At 40.5% G+C, this 19,229-nt stretch overlaps 1 protein-coding gene across 5 annotated transcripts in view; it reads left to right on the top strand.

Annotated features, from left to right (window-relative positions):
• The window catches only part of mafgb (v-maf avian musculoaponeurotic fibrosarcoma oncogene homolog Gb), a 28,573-nt gene extending 10,976 nt beyond the window's left edge, over positions 1–17,597 (top strand). For 3 of the 5 annotated variants that reach the window (XM_055041139.1, XM_055041135.1, XM_055041137.1), the window contains exons 2-3: positions 9,427–9,492; positions 9,589–17,597. In XM_055041139.1, coding sequence (XP_054897114.1) covers positions 9,457–9,492; positions 9,589–10,071 — 519 coding nt within the window. In that variant the 5' untranslated portion in view covers positions 9,427–9,456 and the 3' untranslated portion in view covers positions 10,072–17,597. Of the gene's footprint in view, positions 1–7,059; positions 7,460–9,241; positions 9,320–9,426; positions 9,493–9,588 lie in introns of those variants that run through there. The other 2 variants (XM_055041138.1, XM_055041134.1) reach the window with 2 other exon arrangements.
• Positions 17,598–19,229: the final 1,632 nt, after the last annotated feature.

Below are 19,229 nucleotides of genomic sequence, written 5' to 3'. Positions count from 1 at the left end.
AGCTCAGTTATTACTACTGTTCATGCCGTAACACTGTTACCCAGCGGTAGATAGAACAATAAAGGCTTTCCGACTCTTAACGAATGGAACAACTGGAATGCAGTAAAGTGGAAAGTTACTCCGACTTCCCAGTTACGAGGTCCATTATAAAAGGAACGCACCATTTAGATCCCTTGTTGTCATTTCTGTAGGACCTAAACAGCATGGGGGTTGAAGTCAACCCAGCGCTGTTACCCCTTTAGTCAGCCAAGCAAGATGGTCACAGACTGCTTCTGGGTCAAGGATGTAATGAAAACTAACTGGGGTCACTGCAGAGTGTACAGCATTCCTTGTCACTAGCAAACTAGCTGAGTCATGGTGAAGTGTGCTAAAACAAAAAAAATTCCCTGACTTTAGCCAAGGGTATTTCTTTCTGGAGCAGTGATGCGTAGCAGAGGATAAAACTGATAAGATGCCAGCTATGTGTTTATTTCTCCAGAGTGGGAGATGTTCAACACTCATTACCAGTGTAATGTGGAATCTCTGCTGAGACCCACTCCAAATAGTCTCTGGCTGGATTTTTGCAACCTTACAAGTGCAATATAATGTCGTCTTGTTCTGTAATCTGAATGGCCAGAGGCAGCTCAGAGCGGGACTCATCTTTGTGGCCTGATGATGGAACTGTTTTGTGAAAAGGGCTTAAAAAATGGAATCGATAAATCTGTCATATAACATCTTAGCACAGTTAGCTTGGCTTGAATTATTGAAACAATAGTCTCTCTGTGTGGATACTATAGAGATTGTAAACTCTTAAATTAAATGTATATTTTTCAAGAGTTCAAAGGAACTTAATGACATGTCTACTGCGCTTAGTTAGGCCTTCCTGTTGTCTTCTAAAAGTCTCACTCTCTTTTGTTTTCTTGCAGCCTGATTGCACTAAAATTCTTCTGCATGAAGTAAGAACAGTTTCCTTCTTAACAAATTTGCACACATTTTGCTCTTTTAAACACCTCACAGAAACTATAAATCCTCTCCTTCACTCAATAACAACTTTCACACTGAAGAGTGTCTGGGTGATCTGGTATCACTTTGGAATTAAGACTTTAGTTTTGAGTCAGTCTTTTTTTTAATGCCAGTTTATTGATGTGTTTCTTGTTGATGAAGCTGATGGTCTCATGTCTGATGGATCAAAACCTTTCTGATTTGAAGTTGTGATCACTGTTGAGTTCAGTTTTTCTTTCTCTTTTAATATTGCAGACTCCAGCCCCCCTCCATCCCTCCATCCCTTTCTCCTCCGCCTCCCTGTACTCAACAGCTAAGCTCCTACAAATGTGTTGAGGATGCATTTTCACCCAAATGCTTTCCCACCCCTGCCTCATCCCTCCCCACCATCCCACTCCTCTCCTCCACCTCTGTCCTCCTCCTCTCTGCTCGCTCTTCTCTTTTTCTTCTCTTCTTTCTCCCTTGTCATTTGCACCCCCCTCCCTGTCTTCCCTCCGTACTCAGCATTTTTCCCAACTGTGGGTGTGATGTCTCTGTGTAACGCTAATCAGCTCTGGAGACGTCAGCATTCTTTCAGTCCTCTACCAACAGCACCCCACTCCTCCTCTTCCTCATCTCTTCTTTTCTCCCTCTGTCCTCATCTGGTCCCTCCCCCCCACACTCACACCTTAATGTCTTTCCAGTTTTTCACCTGTTTTTCTTCTCCTCCTCCATCCAGATTTTTCTTTTCTTGTCTGTAAGCCATATTTTGCTCATCTCTAACACTTTTCACCTTTTCACCCATCCCCGCCTCTGGGTCCCATCCTCAGGGTGTGTGTGTGTGTGTGTGTGTGTGTCGTCTCTCCACTGTAACAGTAAGCAGCTCTACTCTTGAGTTGTCAGCGCTCTTTAAGTTGCTCCATAAAAATACAGCCTGCCACAGCAAAAAGCCTGTCTGTTGTAGCAACAGCGGCTGTGGCATTGACCGCTCTGCAACGATCGCCCCACAACCATTATGGGAAGGACACCCCGAGACTGTGTGTGTAGGTGTGTGCGCATATATACAGTATATCTACTTGTGTGTGTGTTTCACCATTTCTCATTTTGTAAGACCCATTTCTCCAGCAAATACTACAATGTGAGGACCCACTGCTCCAAGAAGGAGTGCTGTTTTTGGGCTAGTGGTTAGGTTTAGGACTAAGATGTTAACTGGGTTTATGTTTAGGGTTTAGGGATGTACTGGTGATGATTAGGTTCAGGGTCAGGGTTAGGATTAGGCTGCAGAGATGAATCAGAAATGAGTGGAAGTCAATGAAAAGTCCTTGCGAGGATCGAAAGCTATAATGTGTGTTGGTGCACTGATTCGTACGATTAATGGCATTGCCTTTACACATAATCGTTAACCAGGGTTACTTCCACATGGTCTAATGGTCTAAACCTTTCTGGAAATTGCATACAGTAGTTTAATAGTGTGAATTTGAACACATTTTATTGTGTTAAGACAATTTCATTATGTTTTTTTTAATGGAAGTAGTAAAAAACTAAAGTGTTATTTTACCTTCATAATACCATTGGAGAGTCATATTTGCATAAAATAGCCACAATTGATTTAGATAATGGTTGTTATGATGCTGAAACATGCAGTGAATGATGTCAGCATGTTTTAATCATTGCAATATGGTCCCATACTTCAGATTTTCTTAATATCACACAGCTCTAATTATGAGAACTTCTGGACTGCAGCAGAATGACATATTCACCCCTATCACTTCATATGCTTTGTTATTAATATTATTATTTATCTCTAGGAATGGCATATTTTCCATTTTAGTTTACTGAGAAAAACTGCTGAACTTTTATTGTGTCTTAAACTAAGTTTCATTTCACAAAACAGGGAGCTCTTTCGGACAACTTGGTTGCTTTATTTTTGTTTCACTGACTGATGACTGGCCAAATAATAATTTTGTGGATTTTAAGACATAACCATTTGTTGGGAGTCAGAAACGAGATAAAATGCTACAAAGCAACAATCAAAAGCGATTGCTGTGCTGTAGCCCAATCTCAACTACTTAAGGAGGCAGACTGAAAATAAATATTTATTTACAGTGAATAAAAAGACTGACATTTCCACTGACATTAAATCAGGCTAAACCTTTTATGGTTTGAATAAATAAGGATTACTAAAATTATTTGTATTTTCAAAATGTCAGAACAAAGAGAGACAATGTGTTATTAATTATTATTATTAGTAGTAGCAGTAGTAGTATTGTTCTTAGTATTAGTAATAGTAATAGTCTTTCTTCAAGCTCAGAAGTTCACATACATTAAAATAACTACAACTTAGAAAAGCTTAGATGACCAACAAGAAGCTGACCTAAAAAAAGGAAAGAGTTAGTCTGATTTAATTATTTTTAAATTTGGTTACAGAGTTTTGCTGATCACTGGCTTCAACATATCAATGAAATGATTAGTTGTTGCTAAAATAAAATCGTATTGTTTTTTTATTGATTGTAATCAGTTCCAGTTGCTATTTTAGCATTTGGTCAGCCGATAAACCGGCCAGGCTCCGATTTCCTTCATTTCGGGAGATCGGTGATAGGCGGATACTTAAATGTGAAACCTGTCTTATCCACTGATCTTATCTACCTGACCAAAGGCCTAAATATCAGCCTCTGTAATTTTCTGCTCTGCAGTAAGAGGTTTGACCCACAGACCGGCCCACCAGGTCATGTCTGCATGTTTGCACTTATCAATAGTCACCCCACTTTTGCCCACTCAGTGACTTTCTTGGTATATTTAGCAACATTTCCACAAAAAAAATAAAATAAAAATTTGGCCAAAATCGGAATTAGCAGGTCAAGATTTTTAAAAATTGGCCAGGAAACTGCAGTCTGTGCACCGGTATAAACAATGCTTCCATGTTATTTTATTTTATAAACTGAACAAACTACACAACAAAAGGGGAAAAGACCCTTTTTAACACTGTTGTTGTAAAATAGCCTTCTTAATATGAATCAGAACTACTGACTGACCACAGATGGAAACAATCAAAACCGTTTAATGTTTATATGTCATTATTGCACAACTTACAATATTTCAACCTCTACTTCTGCTGATTGTTACCATCAGGGCCGACAACCTAACACCTTACAAACGCAGCAGCTGTGAACACTGTGATCAACAAATATCTGCTTAAGAGTGTTGGCCTGTAATTATGCAAAAAGCCCTGTAGATGTAAAAAATATTAATTGCTACTGTTTTGTATTTAAATTTATTTCAATAATATATTTTTCCATTTCCAGGTGTGATTTTGCCCGACCACCCACTGCCTTTCAAACAAATTCCCTCTGTGCTCCTGAGCTGTTGGCAGGTGAAACGTTACAAGCACACCTGTCTCCATTGTTCTGCATATTTAAGCTGTCTCAGTGTCTCCTCTTGTATTCGCTAACTCTATGATGTTGACACTCGGGCTCTGAGGGAACCGTGCCAGCTGCTTTTTGTTCGTCTTCCTGGCAGAGTTGTGTTAAGGCAGTGACAGTAGGATCTAGCACCGCAGTCAGTTCAGATCCAAGCAACAACACTCTGTTGTCACGTTAAAACATCCTTTTGAAAAGTAACTCTAATTATGCCAACATGAGGGATCGAACCTCTGACGCGTGCAAGAGCTCAAAGTTTCTCCACATCTGTCGGCCTCTTCTCCAAATAGCTAAAACTGCGTGTTTGAGCGCTGCCGACCATTTTACATGCATGTGCTTCATGAGACCCCGCTGGCATGGCGGCGGGATAATGTGCACAATCTTGGCAGCCGGCTTTTTGTTTCTGTGTCGATGGAGGGTGGGTGTTGGGTGTTTGGGGGGGAGAGTTCGACACAGGGGAAATAAACCAGCGCTTGCCAGGAAATCGGCCTCCTTTTCAGCCCCCCACCCCCTTCTGTCTTCTCTCACCGCCCCCACCACCGGCAGCCACCCTCGGCCTCCCTGCCTTTGATGCAGCTATTGTGCGAAGATGCACCTCCAGCTGCAGGAGGCTGCATCACAATAAAACTTCAGACTGCAGCATCGCATGTGGAAGCCCTCCAGTTGTTGAAAGCAGTCGCCACGTGTTACTGGAGTTGTCCCGACCCGTTAAGAGGAAGTTTGAGTTGTTCCAAGATAAATAGAATAAAAGCAGGAGGATTGAATGAAGCCTCCTACGGCGTTTGCTTTATTCCCACAGCCTTAAACGTGTCATGCAGTCGTAAACAGAATTTTAAAAATTGCTGTGCATTGACATATTTAGTGCGTGTGCGCTTAATGAGCTGCTACGTTTTTTTTTTTTCTTTGATCTGCAGCTATTTATAAATGGAGGATCTGTGGCACCCTCACAGACAGACAGAGGTGCATTGTGGGGGAGGCGCACTGCCACACAATTGGCTCCGTGCCTTTTTGATACAAAAGAATGAAGATGTAAGAAGACATGTGGCCTCGTGTCGTATAAACCCATCGCTTCCTCTGAAGGAGGAGCTTTTCTTTTGTCGTTCACACTCGTGGCTTTGCTTGTTTATTTGTTTTAATAATCTTTTACTTTCACTGTAGGCATGGTCCTGTGTGACATTCTCACTGTAGAGCTTTGACAAGAAATACACAAGCAAATAGTACTGAAATAATACACCAGTACAAAGCTTTGGTTCAAAAATTTATATTTAGAAACATCTTCAATTTTAATGAACAAATTTTAGTTATTTACTTATTCACTTTGTCGTCTGTTATGGACTGATATGAGCTTTTAGTTACAAGTGAAAAAAATACCTCCGCTTGAAGTCATTTACATTGTGACGTTTTCTTGACTACTGATGTAAAAACAATAAACCATTATCTATAACAATGTAATTGCTCATTTTATTTTGGTTTATATATTTAAGAATAAAATAAAATGTAACTCCTCTAAACTTAGTGTTTTAGTTCTCAAGTGAATGTGCTGATTGTGCCGAATATTCTATTGTGTGAATAGCTAGAGATAATATAATCTTGGATATTGCAGCTATCGGAGATTATATTAGCTGATTAATTAGTCAGACTGTCTGCTCAGGTAGCCAAGCAGCAGCCACCTGCCTTAAGTGATATGTTTGAATGCTTTTTTTTTTTTTAAGTGAGTTTCAGTAGTGATTCCCTTCACCTGTAGAAGAAAAAAAACATCACATCACTTATGGGAACGTGAATAAATCCTCAGAGCTGTTTGTCACATGGACCTCCAGTTTTCTCTGATTTATGACATTTAAAGCAACTATAACTGGGATTACTGCTGCTGAAAGTGCAGTAATTAGAGTTGTCGTCTAATTTGAACAACATTACGCTGGTTGATCCCGATTCGAACTTGAAGACCTGAAAAAGTTTTGCTTTGCCATCAAGATCCTGCTGCGGGAACCCAATCTTTAGCAAAACATTGATTTTTTTTTGGGTCAACTTTTTCCATAATCTGTTCCAACTTGACTTTCTGGTGATAAAAATGGAGATAATAAAAAAAGTGTTTCAAAAAATCTGCAGATTTTTGAACAACATGACTTTTGAACCCTGCACTGACATGCCTAAACAGGAGGGCAATTTTAATGGATTGCTTCGATCCGTTTCACTTCATTGACCGTGTTTCCATTGAAACCTCAGATAGGATCTGAATGAGTTAATGACTGGCTGGCACACCTCTCCATTTCTGGTAAGGAAACGGTTACTGAAAACGTCACTTAGAAAACATGCCACACATAGCTTGGCAACTGTAGTAATAAAACAACATTATTGTAATAAAGGTGACAAGTGGCACTCCTTTGGTTTCCACATGACTGTCAGTTTTTTTTTTTTTTTTTTGTATGACTAAGGATGTTTCCAAATCTCACCTACTGAGCATGGTGCAGCAGTAGGTGAGGGAGGGGCAATGCTGCTTTACTTTAAACTCCAACAGCTGGAGAAAACTTAGCTCACTGCAGCACCTTCTCTGGGACTTTAGAACGACAGATTTAAACCTTTTGGGTGATATGACGTGACATTTTTTTCATCGTTCTGAAAACCTTGATATGCCTTGAAAGCAGAACGTTCTGCTGAAGCTTCGACTACTCAGGTGCCTCCCGCATCTGATACAACTTGCCCATCTGCCCGACTCTACTCTCCCTCTCTAGATTCTCCTTAGCTCGTCTGCTGCTTTGGCCCACTGGTCCGATTCAAAAAAAAAGGTGTTAAACAGTCATCAAAGCCATGCAGGCGTGGGTGGACGCCACATAAAGTGTCAGAGGAGAGAGCAGAGTGTGGAGGCTGGGAGAGAGGATAAGGGGCAGGTTGGGTCGAGATCAGCAATCTGCTGAGTCATCATGACTGGTCTCATGATGATCTCGCAGCAGCAGCAGCAACAATAGCCTCTCTTTATCTCAGGCACACACACCGAGGTCTGAGAGATGAGAAGAGGCCAGCGCACACACAAAGCTTGTCATTGAGAGCCTGTGGAGACGCTCTTCGCTGGAGCACTGAGCTCCAAGGTCTGATCTCATCTGTTGCACTTCCACGCTCGCTCTTTGTTGACCTCTGACTCACACTTCTGTCTCCATCCTTTTGTTCCTTGTTTGCACTTTGGGACAAAAGCAAATATATTATTTCATCTGATGGGATTTTACTTCTTCCTTTTTTTAAAAATCCGCCATAGGTATGTGAGGTATTCACACCCCATTGTGATTTTTTTCTTTCCCTCACAATTTTAGTGTAACCTATCAGGGTTTTATTATGTGATGGATCCACACAAAGTCATGCCTAATTTTAAAGTGGAAGGAAAACCATGCAGGATTTTCAAAAGCTTTTACAAATAAAAAATCTGAAAAGCGTGGCATGAGTTTGTGGTTGTAATTTTATCTTGGTAAACATCCACCTGGTCCAGGGGATCTGCAAGTTTCAGCTTTATAAGAATTTTTTAATGTCACCTTCAATTAAATTTAAGATCGAAAGAACTATATTTAAAAGGGAAGGTTGGGGGAACTAGCTGCATTACAATCAAGCACAGCAATAACTGTGAACCAGAGTTTATTCTCAACAGTCTTAACCCCGGTAGTGCCTAGCTTAAAACTTTTTTTGCATCTAGCCTTGTAGATGCAAAAAATGCATCTACGTAAAGCTTGGCAGCAGAAGTCACTGGGGAAAATGAGTGTCGTCCAGTGAACTGGTAATAAATTTGCACTTAGCCATGATTCCAGAAAGCTAGCTAACTAGCAAGGTTATACTATCAGCTAGTTAGCGGTAGCTTCATAGCTTCAACCACCTCGAGTCACAGAGCGTAATGAAGCTTGGGCGACTCAAACTTTTGCCTGACAAAAAAGTTCCACAAGCAAAACACTACATCAAATAGTCACACAAATATGTAGCAGAAGGTTCTCAGACTAGATGAGACCAAATCAATGCACTGAGCATAACCCTGAACACAAACCCCCCACTGTGAAACATGGCAGTGGCTGCATCCTGCTCTGGGACAGTGTCCCACTAGAACTGTGATGAGGACCATCTTCATCCAGAAAAGCTTCCTGGATGGATTGATAACCATAAGTGAAAGGAAAATGATGAAAACCTATTTGGGCTCCAAAAGACTTCAGGTTGGGTTGGACGTTCACCTTCCAGCAGGAAAACAACCCTAAATAAACAGCTATAGCTTCTCTGCTGTTTTCATGTGTTGGAGTGGCTCAGTCAAAGTCCAGGCTGATTGTCAATTGAGAAAACATGGGACAATTTGGGAATCCATGTTCACAGATGCGCTCCATCCAGTCTGACTGAGGTTGAGCTGTTTAACAAAGAAAAATGAGCAAACATCTCAGTTTTAAACCATGAGGGCTCAATACAGAGCCGCAACATTTTTTTTATCGGGTTTGTCGTTAAAGGAAAAGTAAAAAAAAATTATGCCTCTTTAATTGCTGGTTGCTCAATTATGCACCATGTTGTGTTGCTCAATCAAATAAAATCCTGGTCAAAAACATTTTGTTGTTCCACGCGGTAAAGTTTGAGCGGTTTGAACACTTCTCTGTGTTGCTCTCTTTATCTGTTGAGATGGTCTGTCTTTATATTAAAACAGGACTGTAACAGTTAGCTTCCCTCTGGAGTCCTTCCTACAAACTTCACCACTTCCTCTTGTTTCTTGCTCGTTTCATCGCTATTGGCCTCCAGCCAGCCAATGAGAGTTTGAGAGTGCAAAGGTAGTGGGCACTGTGAGTGAAACCACAAGGAAACAGGAAGTCAGGGAAATTCTAAGAAGCGTTTGTCACTTTCACTCATGCAGTCTTATACAGATGAAAAAAGTCTGTGCCATGCTCCCACAAACGGGCCAGAATGCTCGGTTCTGCTTAATATCTCCTTTTTCTCTGGTGGGTATTAATCTGTGATAAATATTGATTCCATCGAAGAGGGGGTAAAATGTGGTTTCTCTTGTTTTATGCTTCTTATGCTTTATGCTCTCCTGTGTTCTCCAAAGGTTTGCGCAGAAGAGCAGGGCTCTTGTGGCATGACGACGACTAACAAAGGAAATAAAGCCTTGAAGGTAAACGAAAGTAATGTTTTCATGTGTTTCCCACCCAGTTCTCAGCGTTGCGCTTGGTTTGATTTGGTTTTTTCACCGCCCTCGTGTTTCCTCCAGGTGAAGCGTGAGCCGGGCGAAAATGGCACCAGCCTCACGGACGAGGAGCTGGTGACCATGTCCGTGCGGGAGCTGAACCAGCACCTCCGGGGGCTCTCCAAGGAAGAGATTCTGCAGCTAAAACAGAGGAGACGCACCCTGAAGAACCGAGGCTACGCCGCCAGCTGCCGGGTCAAGCGGGTCACCCAGAAGGAGGAGCTGGAGAAGCAGAAGGCGCAGCTGCAGCAGGAGGTGGACAAACTGGCCAATGAGAACGCGTCCATGCGCATCGAGCTGGACGCCCTGAGGTCGAAGTACGAAGCCTTGCAGACCTTCGCCAGGACTGTGGCGCGGAGCCCCACCGTCGGGGTCGGGGTGAGGGCTGGGGGCGGTGGGGGCGGAGGGGTGCCATCGTCGGTCATCGGCCCGCTCATACCGGGGAAGGTGGCGACGGCGACGAGTGTCATCACGATAGTCAAGTCAAAGACGGACGCGCGGTCTTGAGGGGAAGAAGGCTGGCGAAGGGTGTGACAGGATGGAGCTTAGCCGCATCAGAGTGAACCTCCCTCTCTATTGCCCCCCTCTCCTCCACCTGCACCGACCCCCAGCAGCTGGGTGGCACCACCCGGACCACCCTGACGCGTTCCCATCGTCCGTCTCAGATCAGTGCAGATGAAGGACAGGACGGAGGCAGAGGACGGCTTATTGGCTCACAAAAAGCTTCCGGACAGAGTTTGATCATCCAGAACTGGATGAACACACAGAGTCCCTTTGGCTAAAATGTGGATTACGAATGTCAGAGAATTTATAGAACTTGATCTAGAGTCACGTATTTAAATCTGAAAGTGATCACTTTTTAAAAACACTAGAAAAACCTGGGCAAATTGCGTTTGAATCATGTCAAGTCTCTAGTGTTGATTTTAAATAAAAAGGCTGAAATCTGAAACAGAGATGCACCTACCAGGCTTTTCCTGGCAATATGATTTCTGGTTTTGAAAGATTGTGATTTTTCTTTCTTTTTTCTTTTTTTTTTTTTTGCTGCAGGTTCATTGATAGACTTTTTGGATCCAGATTAAAATCAAAGTATTAAAAAAATGACCCCTATTTATGCATCAGAGCATATGTTACTAGCCTCTATCTGATTATTAAAACCCCCTGAAAGGCAGTCAAATTTATGCAACTAATTGAAAATAGTTGGAGTTGATAGATCTGATGCATTTAAAAAGTACAGACGAAAATCTGTGTTTTTGGTATTTAACCTGCAGATTTCAAAACAGAGCCAATCAAGTAATAAACTGGCCAATTCAGATCTCTAACTGTGTTGGTTTGGTGCATCTTTGATTAAAAATAAGGCACATCAGTTGAAAACCCCAAGCTACACATCAGCTATGTCTAAGAATAATTAGATATATAAAAAAGTGACGTGCTGGTTTTAGTGACTGCACCGAAGCCCAGTCTTGTTTCACCCAAGAACTTTTGCAGAAAAGTACTAATGGAAAAATCTATAATATACGATGGTGGTAACTGTATTTCTACTGTTTTGTACCGTGTTGTCATTCACATGAGGTCCAAGGTGTATTCTCTGTGTGTGAAATGTTATATATCAGGAATTCCGTGAAATTCTGTGGCGAGTGTTTGTTCTGGTATCGCTATGTTTAGTTAGCTGTGTTCTTTTCTATGGTCTCTCACTCTTTCTCCCTCCTGTTTTCCTTTTTCAAGAGCAAGTGGCTTCCAGTGTTACATATTGTACTTCCAAGATTTGTCCGTGGGACGAGGATGCTGCAAAGCGACTCGTACTTAGCAAAAACAGAAAGAGACAAATGCACAATATCCTGTTGAAGAAAATGTGAAAATATCTTTGGTTTGTGAGAGTTTCTAGAAAATATGTTTAACGCAGAAAAAGATTGGAAGGGCAAGTGCCTTGGTCTTATAATGATGTGCACCAAGAAGAAAGTCAAGAGGAACTGAGGGAGTCGATGCAGATATAAAGTCATACCTAAAGGCATATACGCTGACCAATCAGGAATCAGGCAGTATTTACAGGTCGGGACGCATTTATTGGCACTCCTGGTAAAAATGTGTACAGAAAATTTTTGTTGAAGTAGCATAATCTCAAACTTATAAGAATTAGTGAGAGGGGATGAAACTCAACAAGATGGCCCTGTCGCTTTAATTTATTTCCCTCTGTGTGTGGGGAATTTTAACTTGAAATTCAAAGATTTCCGTTTTTTTGTGGGGTATAAATGATCCATTTCTATTCGCCATGTTAAATGTTGCCACCACATGCAATAAGTCTTTCAAGTTTAAGGTTAACTCTTCAAGAAGTGCATCAAAAGTGGCATCATTGGGTCACCAAGTACCCATGGCAACTTTCTGCATCGACATAGTTTATTGAACCCAACTGGGAGTTTAACTGGAACCACTGGAAAGATTGAAGTGAGATTCATCTTTCCAGCAGTAATTGTTTGAAGAGAAGAAAATTTGTCCTATTGGGAAAAGCCGGGCTGTACAACAGCAGGGTTGTCAATAATTGTGACCCATTAGCTGTTCAAAAAAATTATTTATTAACAGTTTTTTTGTTTTGTTTGTTAGTTTGTTTTTTCTGTACTGGATGGACGCTCTGACATTACAAGTAGGATTATTTTTTCCCAGTAAAAGATTAATCTGCCGCAATAAAAGTTTAGCTTATTTCATTAAAGTGAAATTTATGGCTAAATACATCAAGTACTAATTTCCATCGAGTCACACTAAGTTGATGTCGACACATAATAATCTGCTGACGCATCTTTACCAGGAACACCAATCATTGTGGCTGGCACTTTGGTTTGCTGTGCGCTGCTTGAGCTTTGTTGTCATCATCAGAATCACATATTGATGAGACTCATTAATGCGACTGTCAAAAAACAGGCTTACTCCTATTTAGCTTTCAGCAGGATGGTCAGATCTGAGGAGGTCGGCTGGCTTGTTGAATGAGCTTTTCATGTTCTCTTCCAGTCAAACTAGCAGGTTGTTGTTTTTCTCCCGGGCGTTTACCACAAGCGTAGTCCTCCGTGGTGTTCTGTACTCAAAGAGTCTATGTATAGTGGAGTCTGTAATTTTATAAAGACAATTATCTTTGCATTGTTTGTAACGACTTGTACAAAAAAAAAAAAAGAAGAAAAAAAATGGTATCACAAAAATCCGTTTGATATACAGTAATCTCTCTATTTTGCAATTGTACCAAAAGTGGCTTAACTACTGAATAGCTTTGTTTATTTTTCCTCTAGTGATTAGGCACGTGTGTGTAACGGTGGACTAGCGTGTGGCGTGCTGTGTAGGTATGTAACGAGGTGACTACTAGCTGTTTCATTGGTTATGATTTTGACCTGTTTTAGATTTCAGCCCAAACGTGGACGATGACGTCGTGTGTATCTGCACTCTTTCTCTGACCGTGTACCCTTTGCCCCCGCGGTCGTTCGGCTCCCACAGCGCAGACCTGCCAGGTCGTTTGTCGAACTGCACTGACAACGAGTGAATCTGAACAAGTTGGCTTGTTTAGCAGATTTCTGAGCGGGCAGTTGTGGCCGTTTCTGTTTTTGGCCAGTTGCTATGTTCAGGTCCTGTTGCTTTTGGGATGAAAATACACAAGAGGCTTTAATAATATTGTCTCTTCAAGTTAAGCTTGTGGAAAAGTGAAACTTGGTGATAGGGGCTCTCTGGCTGCATCACTCACTCCTTCAGTAAGTTATTTTTGTACTGTGTGAATAGGGCACTCTGTTTTTCTCTGTATATTTTATGTATATTTAATGTCGTTCTTGTGTTAGCTTTTGAAGATCTTCTGGAAGTGTCAGGGAAGTTAAAATGATATTTGTAAGTGTATATGGTGTTTTATAAAGTAAAGGAAAAAAAACTATATTCTGCTATTTAATGGTTTGTCTATCAGGGTGAGGTTGACCTTTTTAACCTGGTTTTAAAGATTTCTTTCAATGTAATGCAAACAACTTACTGAGTTTTAAACCATCAGGCTTCAGTGGCCAAATCCAATTTCCAATATTTTTGTGTTCCTACGTGCGAATTGTTGCTGTCATTTTGTTTTGATTTGTTTTGTCAGGACTGCACAGCATAAAGACTCAACTGGGTTTATAGGGAAAAAAAGGAAATTTAAGGGATTTATAGATTATTGTGATTCATTATTCAAATCATTTGTCCCTAACCTTTCTCTGATGATTGCTAAAACCAAAAAGTGCATCAAGTGTCTCAACCAATTCCACCCTGATGTTACAATGAAATCAAAACAACTTGAAGATTATAACTGGTTCTAAATATTAGAGATGCACTGATCAGGTTTTAGTTTCAAATTTTTGTTGAAAAATTTGAGGAGATTTTTGTGTGTGTTTTGTTTTTGCTGATTTGGAGGGATTTTTTGAACTGTAAGATAACATAACATGAACTGTAACATTGACTTCACAGAAAACAAAAGGGTCAGCATATATGTCCCCAACTCTTGTCAAAACTTGATCAGAAAACCTGTTTGGTCTTAATACGGTTACGGTCCTCCGAAAAGGTGGGGATTTTAAGTGTTGATGGATTCAACAAACAGGAAAAACTATTTTCTCCCATTTTTTTAACAACCAAATGAACGAGTGAAGGAGAAACCGACTGATTGGTGCGTTTCTATCGATGATGCGTCCTCTTATCTGAACTGCTACGACTCCCTGCAGAAAGGTTAGCGAGCGTGGCACCGCCTCTCAATTTAATTGTAAATTTAATTTAAACGGTGAGCAAAAACTTAGCAGTTTCTACAGAATTTTCATAGTTTTTTTTTTAACAATTTACTCTTTGCTGAAATGGCTCCAAATTTTATTGAATTGAACCCTAACCTATTCAGAGGAGTCGAGCTACATCCAGATTTCAACATCATTCTTGAATTTTCATTGAAAAAAAAAAATCAATAGATTATATCAGCTCAATGAGTGACAACCTGTTTTCTGTCTGTTGTATTCTGTTGTTTTTCTGTTAAACTGTGAGATTCCTGTTTTCCACTGGAGAGTTTACTGCTGTCTGTGCCTCTGTCAGCCTGCGTTTCATCCCACTCTGTCGTCAGCTTGTGAAGGATCCGGTCTGTACAAGCATGAATGTGTTAAACCGAAACTTATTATGCAAATGGTGTAGGGTAAAATTAAAACTCCTGCCTCAGAGGAGGAGTGACGCGATCATGCCTGTGTTTTTTTTTTTTTTTTGTCTAGTTGTTTGTTTTATAATTGCAGGTGCAATGTGATGTGACGAGGTTAAAAAGCATTTTGTAAGCGATAATGAAAACCGATGTGGGTTTGTCCTTGTTTAATCGACGTCTTCTCAGTTTTACCTAAATGTTAACTGTGAAATTTGGGATGATAAAATCTCTTTAATTTCTTTCCAAATGAGACGATGGCATAAAATAAGCTTTGACACGTGGCTCCCTTCACATCTATTGGCACAACTGGTAAAAATATGTGAAAGGAAAAACAACAGTAATCTAATCTCATTTGTCAAAATGAGATTAGGTCATTTGATCTGAGTACCTTAACTAAAGTAATCTCCGCTGGGAATCACTGCCTTCCTGTTACCTTGGGTTATAAACTTGATGTGATTCTTCTTATCCGTGCTTCAAAATGGGAAAGACAAGAAAACATGGCACTTAAAAAGGGAAAACATGTCTATAAATCAGAAAATGTTTAATAGAAAAGGGCCACCCGTCCAAGTCTACAGTCAGACAATAAATTTTCTGTGAAAAAGTATTTGCACCCAATTTAATTAGCCACAGTCAGGGCCGATTACTGTCGGACTTGTAAAAGCAGAAAAGTACTTAAATAAACCAATCTCTAGATCTCAAAAAGAAGCATATCTTGCCCCGAAATAAGACAGAAAACTTAACGACCAGATATGAAACAGTCTTTGACATCTCTCTGTCTGGAAAGCTTTCTAAAACCCAAAACCAAAGCACACCAGCAAGTCCCCCTCTGAACAGTTCAAAACCAACAAAGTGAATGTTTTGAAGTGGCCTAGTCAAAGTCCAGTCTTGAGTCACTGAGTCGCTGTTGGTCGTCCGAGACCGTAGACAGATACACCACGCATGACACAACCTCTTGTCAGCTTGAGAGTGTAATTTTTTACAAACTTGTTTACGTTTATTTAATGATCTGAAACATTTGATCCAAACCCAAGTGTTAGAGCCATAAATAGGATATATTTAAGTTATTTGTGTATTGGTTTGTTTTTTTATTTCATCATCTTTAGTTAAGAAGATTGATATTTGTTCAGGCCATTTTTATTGTGAAATTTAGTTTTATTTTGAAAGACATACTTCCTGTCGAGCCGTATATTGTATTAAAAAAAACATTGACGGCATAGACAAGGACGGAATACCAAGACACGGCAATACAGTTTTTGACCGTGTAGGCTGTGTATTTATTTTTTATTTTTTGTAAAGAAAAAAAAAGGAATTGTAAAACTGATTTATCGTCATTTTTGTATTTGCATTTTTTTTTTACCGATAAAGAATTTTTTGTTAAATTCACGGTTTGCACGCGTCCTTTACTTCCAGTGTCTAAGAAATGACGCAGATATTGGATCTGTCGCCATAACCAGATAAATCAATCGGAGAGTAACTGAAACTGTGGCAAACCAGGCTAGACAAGGAAGCAAGAGGGAACGGTGAAGGAGGTGGAAAAAAAACAAAAACAAAACATGAATGATCCCCAAAAATCATTAACAGTACTTCTTAAAATATGTCTTTTTACACACATTTACCATGGGTGCCAATAATTGTACTGGAGCTTCCAGATGTGGATTTCTTGTGTGGCCTCTTTGACCAACGCTGTCAAACGTTACAGAGGTTTTAATCCTGATTTCTCCTCGACAGACGCGGTCAGCTGACAGCGGCGACCTTCAGCCGTACGAGCCGAGCAGGCGGCGTGGTTTTCTTTTCGTAACGGAGTTTACGAGCCGTGAGACACGCCAGCCTTGTTTTCCGCTGCCTGTACAGAGGTCACGACCTTCTTACGATAAGGCATTTCATCACTAACCAGACAAACCGCTCATACTTGAACCCATAAATAATTTACAGAGGCTGAAAAGAGGCGGTGGAGACGCATCTGATAACGCTCCGAAACCGCCTCACTCGCTCCGTCCTCCCCTCAAAGAAGGCAGCGCGAGTCAAATCGGCGGCCCACCGAGCCCTTCCTCAAAGCATCCATTCCTTCTGGAATCATTAACTCCTTATCTCGCTGCTCGGCCAATCAGAGAGCGCTCGTTCAGATGTTTTTCCTGCCCACTGAGTCACGCCACTGGACTCTAAAAGCCCTTTCACCCACCGCAAAATCCAGATCGATGAAAGTAAATGAACCGAGGATTCCTTTGATCGCTTGTTTGGCTTTTTCATCAATAACGATGTTTGTTTAGCCTCCTGACTTACCTCATCTGCTGCTGCGTCTCCCTCCCCGCTGCCCCACATCATCGCTTGTACAATGTCCAACCAAAACTACTTCCTCTTCTTTCTTTTTTTTTAACACATTCACTTATTTGAGCCTTGACGTCAGCTTCTTTTCTTATTCATCACCCCCTCTGTGGTTAAGCGAGGTTGCTCATTGGAGCCAGGATGTTTCAATGTCTCCAAAAAGTATACGGTGGTCTGTTTAAAGCTATACAGAAGTAGTGAGTTTGTGTGAATATGGCGTAATGTATTCAGAAAAGCCCTTGTGACGAGAAGCTCTGTGTTTTGTAACATTTCTGTATGGGGTGTAATGAATTATTCTGCGGTACAACGGTACTTTCTATGGGAAAAAAACCTTCAAATGTGACGGTCTTTGTAAGTATTTATCTCCAACTAAATTATTGTACTTTTCTGTTTCTTTGCGATTTGTAGATAGATATGATGACAAGGTATTGGTAATAATGGAAGTGAACTGTTTCATCATCGGTCCGACGCGTCTTATTGATGTATATACTGTACGTTTGTTGATAAACAGCTTACTTTATTTTGTATATGACCAATAAACATGTTTTAAAACGCATGAAGGTGTTTGTGTCCTGCAGATATCCACAACATGGAGTCTATTGTGGGAGTAGCGGGAAAATGGAAAACAAATCTGGCATGGCTTTCACAACATTTCTAAAAATGCAAACCTGAAAGGTGAATCAATGCTTTGTAGAACGAAATTTTGCAGTACTTACAACTGCAAGGCTTTGAACCGAATGTCTCTACCTGCTTCATAAACTAGATCAAGTCAGATAATATAGGAAGCGTCTGTCAACAACGCTTCTCAAATCCCATCCTCAATCAGGTTTAGGTCTGGACTTTGATTAGGTCATTCTAGCATATCAATACGTTTTAATCTGAATCGTTCTATTATAGCTGTGGTTGCCTTTTTAGGACCTTTGTTCTGCTGGAGGACGACACCATGTCAAGTATTGTGTTGCTCCTAAATAAAGCTGTTGGAGAAAAGGCAGTATTATGCATTTTTCATTTTATAGCACAATCAGGTAGCTGTGTTAACTTCAGTTGTTGTAAGAGTCCTATATATTTCAAATATGACTTCAAAGAAATGTAATTTCGTAGTTTAATGCCTTGAAATTTCTCTGGGTTCTCCCTCTGTCCAAAAACACGACTGTTAGCTAAACTGCTTGCAGTAAGGATCTGCAAATGTCTCACTTTTTTATGAGACATAATATGTTAAGGTCATGTTGTTGTTGACTAAATGTATCTTGTCTTTGTGCACTAGTGGTCTGGCTAGTACTACTTAGTACTTAGCACTAAGTTGCTACTATTACTATTGCTGATGGAGTGGCGACCCAATGACTGCTGGAAACATGCATCAGCCCTCTGTTGACGCTACATGGACAAGTGGAAAACAGATGATGAAAGGATGCATCCTTTCTAGTTTACTTCATCATTAAGCACTACTTTATGTTAAGATTTTTCACATTAGATCCAGACAAAATTCATTGAAGTTTTTAACTAAATGTTTAAGAAGTCAAACAGTGCATCTTCTTTGGCAAACAAATGACAATATATGTAAATCATTTATTTTGTAAGCGGTTGGTGTGTCTTGAATCAGTGATGTTATGAGAAGAGCAACATTGCAGGCAGTTGCAGGAGGCTCTAATAGTCAAGACAATAAGTGGATAACACCTGACCAGGTTCACTGTCGGGGTTTTCACAAGGACGGACGCAATTACTCAATGTGACCCTTCAGCCTAATGCACACCTCCAACATGGCTCCTATCAAACTCTGTCAGGTGCTCATAATGCAGTGCAATGCATCTACAAGGCATCTTTTTTTGTCTTGTGACCTTCACTCACTGTCTTGGCTGAGCCTCAGACACCAGCAACTATCTGTTACACCAGCGATCCACTCATGTTGCCAGCACTTATGCCCCCTGGTGACCAACCCAGACATGCCAGCTCCTTCAAATTGATGGCACCTATTACCGGTCTGCACATGCACAAAGTTATATTCCAGAAAGACTTGTTAAGTAATACTAGACAGTTTTTTGTTTTTTCCTTTATTTTTTTCAGCCATCTTGTTTTTAACTGATATTTAAATGCAAATATTGTCCTGACATTTGATTTTTCTGCAATTGAGACAAACTAGAACATTAAAACAACCACAGCAGTCACTCTGCAATTTGCATCTTTAATTACT

This window comes from Poeciliopsis prolifica, unplaced genomic scaffold, assembly GCF_027474105.1.
Source record: "Poeciliopsis prolifica strain line A6 unplaced genomic scaffold, Auburn_PproV2 SCAFFOLD016, whole genome shotgun sequence".
In the NCBI taxonomy this organism is placed as follows: Eukaryota; Metazoa; Chordata; class Actinopteri; order Cyprinodontiformes; family Poeciliidae; genus Poeciliopsis; species Poeciliopsis prolifica.
Note: the sequence above shows the minus strand (reverse complement) of the source record. Positions and strands in the feature narration are given on the sequence as shown.